The sequence below is a fragment of the Rhinatrema bivittatum genome, chromosome 3 (assembly GCF_901001135.1).
Source record: "Rhinatrema bivittatum chromosome 3, aRhiBiv1.1, whole genome shotgun sequence".
NCBI classification, from domain to species: domain Eukaryota; kingdom Metazoa; phylum Chordata; class Amphibia; order Gymnophiona; family Rhinatrematidae; genus Rhinatrema; species Rhinatrema bivittatum.
In genome coordinates this window covers 48,328,912-48,341,838 of record NC_042617.1, presented here as the reverse complement: position 1 = coordinate 48,341,838, position 12,927 = coordinate 48,328,912, and the positions used below count along the sequence as shown (strand labels likewise).

Sequence of the window (12,927 nt, the reverse complement as noted above, 5' to 3'; positions counted from 1 at the left end):
TATTCTTGCGAAATGTGTAGCAAAGTGCTAGAGCTCGATGTGCACAGTCTAACTTAAGAGGCCCACAACTTGCCTCCATTTTGAGCAAGTTAGGCAGCCAGGAAGAAAAAATCTTTACTGCATCAGACCCTCTGTCTGTTCTGGAACAACCAGGATCCGAATGTTACACCGGCTTGACCAGTTTTCCCAAGTCATCTATCTTCTCCAGGACTGCTGAGTAATTTCTATCTACCTTGTAGCAGTGGCCGCCATTTCCAGCTCCTCGAGCCTGTCCTCGTGTTCCACCAGCCACTCTGAATTGTCGTGAACACTCTGCACCAGCTGAGCAACTTTCTCAACAATAATACTTAATCGAGAGTTTAATTTATCAGAAATCCTTTCAGCAAAACTGTCCAAAGTTGCTGCAGCAATTCATATCCTAGCTCCATAGTTCAAGCTTCTCCCCGATCTTCGTCAGTGGCTGAGTCATCTGCCTGCAGCATATCCTCTGGGCAATTCTTTTTAGAATTTTGTACTAATTTGCTTTTAGTTTCTTTATCAGCCCATAAGGAAGGGCTTGATCGCTTCCCTGACTCCTTCACAGGTGGCATGAGTTCTCAAAAGGAAGTTAATATCTAAGTCAGGGGTGATCAATCCGGTCCTACAGGCCCTTCCAGCCAGTCAGGTTTTCAGGAAATCCCTAATGAATATGTATGAGATTTATTTGCATGTACTACTTCCTGTGTTTGCAGATAGTTTGCATGTATATTCATTTGGGATATCCTGAAAACCTGACTGGCTGCCTTTAGGACTGGTTTGAGTACCCCAATCTAAGAAACAGGTGAATTTATAGGATGTCTGTGGGAGCTCATCTAACATGGGTTTGCTTATTTCAGAGCATAACCAGAAGTCCCTCTCCCTCTTTTTATCCAGCTAAATTTTACACGGGTAAAGTCTTATATTTAGTAATATTATTTTTTTTCTTATGTTTGTTTTTTTATTTTTTTATTTTTATAATTGTAATTTTTAATTTATATAGTATATGTGTATAGATTAATTTTATTTACTTTATCAATTATGAAAAATTATAATTTTAGTATATATTTTATGCTATATCCTACTATTTTATTCTTTTGCCTTTTAAGTTTGTGGTGATTTATTTTATTTACTTAACTGCTTTGATTGTGTTAATTGAATTATGATATATAAAGTAAAATAAGAATAAGAATTGCTCCTATAAGAATAGAACATAACACCCATAAGGGGGTGGAATTATTAGCAGAGATAAATGACTGATCATACAGCTCCCTTGACTGAAATGGATGAAAGGGGTATTTTTTGTTGACAAGCAGAATTAAATCGGCCATAACCAGTGGGTGATGCCATCTTATGGTACCGACACAGACCGAGCTCAGAAGTCTTTCTGAGCATGTTTGGGAGTTCCAGTGCATGGTCATTGCCTTGTGAGCCCTTCTTTGTCCAAACTATTGCACTGACAAATTTCCTAGTCTCTGTCTAGATTTTTGCTACATATTTGTTGTTTTGCTAGAATTTTCTCAACTTTGCAAATTATGATATATAATTTTATCGCTTCCTCAGCAGCCCCTCAAAATAACTTTTAAGTTAAAGAAAGTAAATAAAATAAAATAAAGACAGTAATGTTGAATGAAATTAGGTAGATCGTGATCCAACATCAGATGGATACAACCTGATTAAGCTGGGGTATCCAGCTGTCTTATCCCCAGAGAACATAATAAACTGTTGCAGTGCTACTGTTGTCTTTGAGCAGCAAAGGGAGAGGACAGGAAATAAAAAATAACCATGGACTTTAATTATATAAAACATGAATTATGAAATCTATTTTAACCATTGGGATAGAAAATGCTTAGGTGTCTAGAAATTGCTGTCTGCAGCTGGCCCAGGCATAGAAAGAGCTGGTGCCATTGCAATGGGCCCAGACCTGAAGAGAACAGCTGCAGCCACTTGAGGTCTGATGAGAAACAGTCAATGCCATGGTGCTGCTCCAACTGTGAAGTAGGACTGTTCCCTACCTGCTCAGAAAAGAGGAAAAGATTATTGTTTTTGCTTGCTTTATTTTATTTTTTTAAGTATTAGACTAAACAAAAAAAATCTAAAAATTAAAAATAAAAATCAAGAAAACAAACTGCCTACCAAACAATAGACAAAGCAAAAATGGGGAAAAATCAGAAAAACAAAAAAATAACTAAAAAGGCCAAAAAAAAAAGTACAAAAGGTGGCAAGCAAAAATAATTTTTGCCTTGGCGCCTAAAAATTTTGGTTGGTGTCTACGTTTTCAAAATATTTTTCTACCCCTTTCTACTATGATAGTGTCCATGTGATTGTAACCCAGACCACTTTGGGGTTACTAATAGGTCCTGTAACAGTCTAATGCAATTAGAGAGATAATTAGGGGAGTATCCATTCATGGATAGCCCTCCCACTGGCAGAGCTGTAATGGATACCCTTGTCCTGAGGTTTTATAGCAGAGCTCTGACTCAGGCTCTGGGGGCAGTATTTGGAAGTCAGAAAGAGAGGTTGTATTTTTTCTAAGTTGGATTTGGGCCTACCTGGAGCCTCAGAAACCCTCTGAGACTCCTCCAGGACAGGCCAAAGGGCTCCGCTGCTGTACTCTCTTCATGAGGTGCGGAGTGGCAGCTCTGGGACTATGTTGGGATTTTGAACATTTATTTAGAGGAGTTCTGCTGGAGGATTAGGCCTTTCAGAAGTCAGGAATTGGGGGAACCCTAAGCTGAAAGTGCCCAGTGTTTAGAGAAGATCTTCCTTCTGTTTGAGCCTCAGTGAGGGAAGGGGGTGTAGTGACCCGCTGCAGAGGATTTCCTAATTATCTAAACTGGGGAAAGAAGATATGTTTTCAAACATCTGGGAGGAAGTGTTTTCCTGCCCATCAAGGGGACTGGCAAATCCGGCAGTCCACCAAGGATTTCTACCACCTGGGATCCCACGAAAAGATTAATCTAATAATTATGAGTAAAAGATCCACATTAAAGGGAGGACACCCTGAGGGATAGAGACATTAAATTCTGCGCCAAGATAGATTTTTCTGCCATCGGGAGGAGATTCCCGTTCAGCCATGGGGCCATGGCCTGAGGGACCACTGCACAGTCTAATCCAGAAATGTGGATGGATTCCTGGTTTAAAGAAGACTATTGTACAGATAGAGGAGAAAAGAGCTGTAATTGGAACGTGTACAGCTAAGACTGTGGTGTGTGATTTGCCATATTTAACTGTGCATTTAACGAAACTGTATCAGTAAAGATTTATTTTGGACACTGCCTACGTGGTCCGAGTGTTTGACACCTATCACACAGCTCACAGTACAAGGAGGGAAAATCAACTAAATGCTCCAGCCACCCCGTACTGAGACTAGAGAGGACTCCTTTCCACCCCTAGTCCGAAGGACCTACACCTTGGGATGGGAAGAGAAGAAAAAGCTAGCCAGGGTCCCTGCCCCAAAGAACTTATAAATAACTTTATGTCCCCCTCTGTACCCCACTCGTAGACTAAGCAAGGGATACATGTAGGAGAATATTGTTTATTGAAAAATTATTCATCCAACACAGTTTACTGCTTTCATTGAGAGAATATGTTTAATGTAATTGACTTTGTAATAAATTGGTATTTCTCCTAGGAAAAGCAGGATGGGTAGTCTTAACACATGGGTGATGACATCAGATGGAGCATGGCACAGAAAACTTCTGCAAAGTTTCTAGAACTTTGACTGGCATACTCAACATGCCACTATCCATGCGGCCACACTGGGTCCCCCATTCAGTCTCTTTCTTTCCGCAGTGCTGTTGCCTCGTGGGTTGTGGAGCTCTGCTCTGTTTTTTTTCCAGAGTTCTCTTCTGCTTTTTGCAATTTTTTTTTCCTCCTTGCATCCTTACCGGGATCCCTCTTCACTAGTCCCCCTAGTTAGTAGGGTGGCGCAGTAAGTTTTTTCATCATCTTTGTGGTCGATTCCGGAGGTTCTTGGAGTCTGTATCCGCCCTGCACCGTCTGCTAGCCGGCCCCCAGTATGGCTTCCTCTGTTTTTTGTCGGTACCTGCATGAAGTTTGTATTCTTTGCCTGGGGGCATCACACAATGTCTGGTTCTGCCAGCTCTGTGACCAGAAGACCCCTAAAGGTCATTGAGTGCATTTGGATACAATGGAGAAACATTTTGGCTCCAAAAAATAAGGGCCGTCCACGCCAGCGTCCGGTGCCTCGACACCACAGGGTCGGGGGGTCACCACACTATCGATGTCCACCCCTCCACCAGGTCCCTCTTGGGAGAGGGGTGCCGGGGATCGACCGCTGTCTATATCATGTTCCAGGACGTCTGATTCCTCTCCCTCCTCTGGGCTGGGGAAAGACTGGGCTGAGCACTGTGGGAGATCTTAAGAACATAAGAACATGCCATACTAGGTCAGAGCAAGGGTCCATCAAGCCCAGCATGCTGTTTCCAACAGTGGCCAATCCAGGCCTTAAGAACCTGGCAAGTACCCAAAAACTAAGTCTATTCCATGTTACCATTGCTAGTAATAGCAATGGCTAATTTCTAAGTCAACTTAATTAATAGCATGTAATGGACTTCTCTTCCATGAACTTATCCAATCCTTTTTTAAACACAGCTATACTAACTGCACTAACCACATCTTCTGGCAACAAATTCCAGAGTTTAATTGTGCGATGAGTGAAAAAGAACTTTCTCCCATTAGTTTTAAATGTGCCACATGCTAACTTCATGGAATGCCCCCTAGTCTTTTTATTATCCGAAAGAGTAAAAAAACGATTCACATTTACCCGTTCTAGACCTCTCATGATTTTAAACACTTCTATCATATCCCCCTCAGCAGTCTTTCCTCATAGGGGAGCTGTTCCATTCCCCTTATCATTTTGGTTGCCCTTCTCTGTACCTTCTCCATCGCAATTATATCTTTTTTGAGATGTGGCGACCAGAATTGTACACAGTATTCAAGGTGCGATCTCACCATGGAGCGATACGGAGGCATTATGACATTTTCAGTTTTATTCACCATTCCCTTTCTAATAATTCCCAACATTCTGTTTGCTTTTTTGACTGCTGCAGCACACTGAACGGACGATTTCAATGTGTTATGCACTATGACGCCTAGATCTCTTTCTTGGGTAGTAGCACCTAATATGGAACCTAACATTGTGTAACTATAGCATGGGTTATTTTTCCCTATATGCATCACCTTGCTCTTGTCCACATTAAATTTCATCTGCCATTTTGATGCCCAATTTTTCATCCTCACAAGGTCTTCCTGCAATTTATCACAATCTTCTTGTGATTTAACTACTCTGAACAATTTTGTATCATCTGCAAATTTGATTACGCCACTCATCGTATTTCTTTCCAGATCATTTATAAATATATTGAAAAGTAAAGGTCCCAATACAGATCCCTGAGGCACTTCACTGCCCACACCCTTCCACTGAGAAAATTGTCCATTTAATCCTACTCTCTGTTTTCTGTCTTTTAGCCAGTTTGTAATCCACGAAAGGACATCGCCACCTATCCCATGACTTTTTATTTTTCCTAGAAGCCTCTCATGAGGAACTTTGTCAAATGCCTTCTGAAAATCCAAGTACACTACATCTACAGGTTCACCTTTATCCACATGTTTATTAACTCCTTCAAAAAAATGAAGCAGATTTGTGAGGCAAGTCTTGCCTTGGGTAAAGCCATGCTGACTTTGTTCCATTAAACCGTGTCTTTCTATATGTTATGTGATTGTGATGTTTAGAATACTTTCCACTGTTTTTCCTGGCACTGAAGTCAGTCTAACGGGTCTGTAGTTTCCCGGATCACCCCTGGAGCCCTTTTTAAATATGGGGGTTACATTAGTTATCCTCCAGTCTTCAGGTACAATGGATGATTTTAATGACAGGTTATTAATTTTTACTAATAGGTCTGTAATTTCTTTTTTTAGTTCCTTCAGAACTCCGGAGTGTATACCATCCGGTCCAGGTGATTTACTACTCTTAAGTTTGTCAATCAGGTCTACCACATCTTCTAGGTTCACCGTGATTTGGTTCAGTCCATTTGAATCATTACCCATGAAAACCTTCTCCAGTACGGGTACCTCCCCAACATCCTCTTCAGTAAATACCGAATAAAAGAAATCATTTAATCTTTCCGCGATGGCCTTATCTTCTCTGTGCCCCTTTAACCGCTCGATCATCTAACGGTCCAACTGACTCCCTCACAGGCTTTCTGCTTCGGATATATTTAAAAATGTTTTTACTGTGAGGTTTTGCCTCTACGGCCAATTTCTTTTCAAATTCTCTCTTAGCCTGTCTTATCAATGTCTTACATTTAACTTGCCAACGTTTGTGCATTATCCTAGTTTCTTCTGTTGGATCCTTCTTCCAATTTTTGAATGAAGATCTTTTGGCTAAAATAGCCTCTTTCACCTCACCTTTTAACCATGCCGGTAATCGTTTTGCCTTCTTTCCACCTTTCTTAATGTGTGGAATACATCTGGATTGTGCTTCTAGGATGGTATTTTTTAACAATGACCACGCCTCTTGCACACTTTTTACTTTTGTAGCTGCTCCTTTCAGTTTTTTTCTAACTATTTTTCTCATTTTATCAAAGTTTCCCTTTTGAAAGTTTAGCACGAGAGCTGTGGATTTGCTTACTGTCCCCCTTCCAGTCATTAAATCAAATTTGATCATATTATGATCACTATTGCCAAGCAGCCCCACCACCATTACCTCTCTCACCAAATCCTGTTCTCCACTGAGAATTAGATCTAAAATTGCTCTTTCTCTCGTCGGTTCCTGAACCAATTGCTCCATAAAGCTATCATTTATTCCATCCAGGAACTTTACCTTTCTAGCATGTACCGATGATACATTTACCCAGTCAATATTGGGGTAATTGAAGTCTAGTGACAAGGATTGTGGAAATCACAATAGTATAAATATTAGCCTAAGAAGGTGTCAGCAAGCCTGACTTTATATGTCATTATAACTGACACTAACCGGTCTACTCAATCATCCACCTTCATCATTTTTTTAATTCTTTAATACTGCAAAAATTATTTTTATAGAGCCTTTTTCTTTTTAATTAAAATAGTCCTCCATCCAAAAGTTTCAAACTACTCATTCCTATCGCCCATCGGGCGATAGGAATGAGTGGTTTGATAAGAATCCGTTTCATTTTGAAACTTTTGGATGGAGGACTATTTTAATTAAAAAGAAAAAGGCTCTATAAAAATAACTTTTGCAGTATTAAAGAATTAAAAAAATGATGAAGGTAGATGATTGAGTAGACCGGTTAGTGTCTGTTATAATGACATATAACGTCAGGCTTGCTGACACCTTCTTAGGCTAATATTTATACTATTGCGATTTCCACAATCCTTGTCACTAGATTATTTTTGTGGTTATCCACTGACTCCTTTTTTTGTTTGTGGTAATTGAAGTCTCCCATTATTACCGCACTACCAATTTGGTTAGCTTCCCTAATTTCTCTTAGCATTTCACTGTCAGTCTCACCATCTTGACCAGCATTCTACCATGAGAGAACGGCAGGGCATAGGCAGTCCACACAACTCTTCTTGTTTGATAAGAACAGGATGGGAGTTGTTGTAACCCAGCACACCTTGTCTGCCTGGCTGGCAGACTGCATATCTTTCTACTACACGCAAGCAGGACTGCAGCTTGGGGGCCACGTTAAGGCTCACTCTGTAAGAGCCATGGCAACTTCAGTGGCCCACTTGAGAGTGGTCCCTGTTACAGAGATCAGCAGAGCTGTGATGTGAAGTTCTCTTCACACATTTTGCTGCTCCATGGTGAGACCATTTGCTGCTCCATGGTGAGACCACACCTTGAATACTGTGTACAATTCTGGTTGTCGCATCTCAAAAAAGATATAGTTGCGATGGAGAAGGTACAGAGAAGGGCTACCAAAATGATAAATGGGATGGAACAGCTCCCCTATGAGGAAAGGCTGAAGAGGTTAGGGCTGTTCAGCTTGGAGAAGAGACGGCTGAGGAGGGATATGATATAGAGGTCTTTAAGATCATGAGAGATCTTGAACAAGTAGATGTGACTCGGTTATTTACACTTTCGAATAATAGAAGGACTAGGGGGCATTCCATGAAGTTAGTAAGTAGCACATTTAAGACTAATTGGAGAAAATTCTTTTTCACTTAACGCACAATAAAGCTCTGGAATTTGTTGCCAGACGATGTGGTTAGTGCAGTTAGTGTAGCTGGGTTCAAAAAAGGTTTGGATAAGTTCTTGGAGGAGAAGTCCATTAACAGCTATTAATCAAGTTTACTTAGGGAATAGCCACTGCTATTAATTGCATCAGTAGCATAGGATCTTCTTAGTGTTTGGGTAATTGCCAGGTTCTTGTGGCCTGGTTTGGCCTCTGCTGGAAACAGGATGCTGGGCTTGATGGACCCTTGGTCTGACCCAGCATGGCAATTTCTTATGTTTTTATGCTCACTACTGCCTGGACAGAGATGACTGACAAGATAGTAGCTTCATCCAGTCTGTCCTCCATAACCTTTTCAGGTCTAAACCCAACTCGTATGCCTAAGGCCCTGTTTCTTGGGTTCAGGCCATTTTCATCAGTTACCAACAGCATCTAGGTTATTGTGCCTGTTGGCACCTGTTTGGTGTTTGTTGGTCCTCTCGGTTCAGAAACAGCCTGCCGCTAGTTATTCACCCATGTGTGAGGACTACCATCCTAGAAACTTTGACAGATGTTTTCCATGCCGGGCTCCATCTAATGATATCACCCACTTGTGAGGACTAACATCCTGCTGTCCTAGGAGAACACCTGTTACAGGTAGTCAACTCTGCTTTCTCAGCATTTTCCTCTGATAAGACAGTATGTGTGTAAAAATAAATAAATAAATAAAAAATAAAAAAAAACCCTGCAACTTGGGTTGTCTTTTCAGTCATTTTGCATGTTACTATTGTTCTTGTTTTCTTGAAGTGAGAAGATTGTTGTTATGTGAAGAACTGGAACGCTCATCGTGTGGCAGTGTTCTCTTTCATGGCTATCTGCCTCCTCCAGGTACACTATTTTCTTTCATTACACACATTGTCCTTCCAACTCCATCCTCCTATCTGACGTCTTCTGTCAAACTTACATAAATATCTCTAGTCATAATGGGCTTTCTCTCGAGTTTCTGTCTTTTTTAATGGAGAACGGTCATGAACTTGTAGTCTATGGTTAAATACCTGTTGTTTATGAAATAGGCTTCACCATTGATATAAGATTAGCCATACCACTAGGTCACTGATCTTTTCCATAGCTGGCAAGATAGTCCCAGGAACAGGAAGAGTGTTGTCTTCTGATCCCAAAGTTATGTGAAGACCTCTTTAAGGCCTGGGAGGTGTCAGAGAGGAGAGAGAGAAAAATAGCTGCAGCAGGGATGAGCGGGAAAGGGATAGGAGGAAAGTAAGAGGGCTATAATTGAGTGGCATAGAGTAGTAGCAGTGCCATTTTGTGTGGCAACCACCAAGCCTTTTGTTAAGGTTAGTAGTAACTGCCATTAAATGCAGGCTATCCCCAAACAGAAATGTAAACTTTAGGTGTAATAGTAAAGTTACTCCATTTGTCCATTTCCATTCCTCTGTATTCAGGCAGGCCAATCCACAGAAGTAGGTTATGAACCTCTACCAGTAGATGGAGACGGAGTACAACTGACTCACTGACGTCATGGACATGTGGCCCTGCCAGTATTCTTAGTCTCCAGCAGATAGTGGACATGCATCTCCCTACTTGGGATTGCTTGTTGTAAAAAAAAAAAAAATAAAAATGAAGGATTTATTGTATCAGGGGCCCATTCTGCACAACGATCAGAGTCTGTTTTATCTTACTGTTTGGCCCTTGAGGGCTCGATTGCTGAAGCATGGTTATTCTTCTGTGGTGATTTCCACTTTGCTCCAGGCCAGGTAATTTTCTACTTCTCTAGCTTATGTTAGAGTTTGGAGAGTATTCAAGAGCTGGTGTGAGGAGTGAGGTTCTCATCCTCTCAAAGCTGAAATTCCTCTGATTTTTACAGAAAGGCTTGTTTAAAAGAATGACCCTTAACACTCTAAAAGTGCAGGTAGCAGCTTTCGCTTGTTATAGGGAACGAGTCCATGGGGAAGCATTGTCTTCCCATCCAGATGTGTCCAGGTTTTTGAAGGGAGTTAAGCATCTGCATCCTCCCTTATGGCTACTGGTATCTCTTTGGGACCTTAATCTAGTCTTGAATCTTTTGGCGGGTCCCATTTTTCGGCAACTACATGGTCTTTCTTTATGGCTGCTCACTTTGAAAATAGTTTTTCTCGTAGCAATCTGTTCAGCATGATGGGTTTCTGAGCTGCAAGCTCTCTCGTGCCATGAACTGTTCCTACAAATTATGCCGGGGACAATACAGCTTAGAACTGTACCTTCCTTTTTACCGAAAGTTTTGGAGTTTTGTTTGAATCAGACTATTTCCCTGCACTCGTTGGACAGGGATAGAGATAAGCATGATTATCATCTGTTGCATGCCTTGGATGTCAGGCGGCATCTGATGCAGGACTTGAAGATTATTAAATCTGTCAGGAAGTCTAATCATCTGTTTGTGCTCCATAGTGGAGGTAAACAGGATGAACTGGCGATGCAGCCAACTAATGCCCATTGAGTAAAAGAAGTCATCACAGCTGCCTATGTGGATGCCAATGTCTCGTTACTTAGGTTAGGGAGCCTTCCACTAGGACTCGGGTAGTATCATGGGTGGAACTTTGGTTGTTGTCTCCTGTCAAGCAGCGACATGGTCCTTCTTACATACTTTTTCCAAGCATTACCGCTTGGATGTGCAGCCCCAGGAGGATGTGGCCTTTGCACGTGCGGTGTTGATGGGACCGCAGGCAGCCTCCTGCCCTTTTTGGGAGTACGTTTGGTACATCCCACTTGGGAGTGCGGAGGAAGGAGAAATTATTACTTACCTGATAATTTCCTTTCCTTGAAGGAATGCAGGCCAATCCACAACCTGACCTGGGCTGCTTATTAGCTTTTACTTTGTCTCTTAGGTTGGACAACAAAGTGTTCTTTCTGTAACTTTGTTTGCTGGACTGGTAAGTGCCCTAAGGTTAGCGCATGTTTATTTTATTTATTTATTTAACTTTTTTATATACCAACATTCAAGACGGTGGTCCCATCATGCTGGTTCACAAGAAACAGGGGTGTAATTATAATAAACTTTACCATTTAAACAATAGTGCAGAAAAGCAGTTACAAATAACAAGGAAAACAATAACTTGGAATGAGAAGGGAAATGAAAGTCAGATAGTTATATATAAGTATAAATAACATTGTAAGAGGTGGCTATTAACGCTAATGCTAGCGGAGCGTGTTGAAAGAAGGAAGTTAGATGGAATTGGAGTTAGGAAAGGCCTGCGTGAACAGCCACGTCTTGAGTCTTTTCTTGAATGTTGAGATGTTGGGTTCCATTTAACTGATCTCAGTGTTCCTATTTGGTTGGAATCATGAGTGGTTGTCTGTTAATAGTTTGGCTTTTTCAGAGAATACTGGCGGGCTGATGTCGGGGCAGGGTTATATGTCTGTGACTTTAGCAAGTCAGTTTTACTCTGTCTCCATCTGCTGGTAAAGTGCATAACCTATTTGTGTGGCTTGACCTGCCTTCCTTAGAGGAAAGGAAATTATCTGTTAAGTCAACATTTCTCCTTTTCTAGCAGCCTATTCCCTTCTGAATTTCATTACTTTTCTAGTCTTCACGTCTTCTGGGAGGGCATTCCATGCATCCACTACCCTTTCTGAAAAGAAATAGTTCCTAAAATTGTTCTTGTCTCCCCCTTTGGAGTTTCATATTGTGACCCCTAGTTTTGATTTCTCCTTTCAATCGGAAAAGAGTTGATTTTTGTGACTCATAAATTCCTTTCAGGAGAAGGAGAGAGAGAGAACTGAACTGGGGTGGCATGAGAGAATTACACTGGTATGGTGCATTCATTTTCAGGGAGGAAATACATGCACCATGTGCTCTCACTCTTTCAAAACAAATTACTGTTAGGGTTCAGGGTAGGGAGAGTACATGGTGATTACAATTTGTCCTTGGTAATTACTGGAAGAACTTTTGAATCCTTGCACTTTGCTCTATGTTGAAAAACTTCTAGTCTCTCCTGTTTTATATTAGGTATTCCGAGTCGCAAAATAAGCTGTACTCCTGCACCTGCTACAGAAATTAGGGCTGTGCAGAGTATCTCTGAAGCTGGGGCTCGAGTAGGTTGTGCCCAGCCCACACTAGTTGCTGCTGCTGCTGCTGCTGTTGCTGGAGAAGGCACAGTAAAACTAGGTAAGCATGTATTGCATTCATACTTTTAAAATATGTTGATTGACATTAAATATAGAAACATGATGGCAGAAAAAAATACATATGGCCTATTTAGTCTGCCAATCTCTACAATCCCTAACACTCCTTCAGAGATCCTCCTGCGCGTGTTCCATGCTTTCCTTTTTTCCACCAAATCCACTAGGAGCTGTTCCATGCATCATCACCCTCTTTGTAAAGAAATATTTCTTTAGGTTATTCTCTAGTCATCTCCTTTCACCCTCACACCATGATCTCTCGTTCCAGAATCTACTTTTCATTGAAAGAGGCCTGCCTTCTGGGTATTGATACCTTGGAGATATTTAAATGTCTCCATCGTACCTCCCATATCCTGCCTTTCCTTTAGAGTAATCATGTTTGGATTTTTAAGTCTATCCCAATACTCCAAGACCACTGACCATTTTAGTACAGCCCTCTGGACTTACTCCATCTGGGTTTTATATACTTTTGAAGATGTGGTCTCCAGAATTGTACCCAATATTTCAAATAAAGTCTCAGCAGGGACTTTTCTCCATTGACAGCAGGGCTGAATTAGCCATGACATGTAAGATGATG

At 41.2% G+C, this 12,927-nt stretch overlaps 1 protein-coding gene across 1 annotated transcript in view; it reads left to right on the top strand.

The window, feature by feature from the left end:
• KCTD3 (potassium channel tetramerization domain containing 3) overlaps nucleotides 1-12,927 on the top strand; it is a 355,533-nt gene that overhangs the window by 78,046 nt on the left and 264,560 nt on the right. Inside the window, exons 6-7 of the mRNA XM_029593200.1 lie at nucleotides 8,985-9,065; nucleotides 12,178-12,336. Of these exons, the coding sequence (XP_029449060.1) occupies nucleotides 8,985-9,065; nucleotides 12,178-12,336 (240 nt within the window). The remainder of the gene's footprint in view (nucleotides 1-8,984; nucleotides 9,066-12,177; nucleotides 12,337-12,927) is intronic.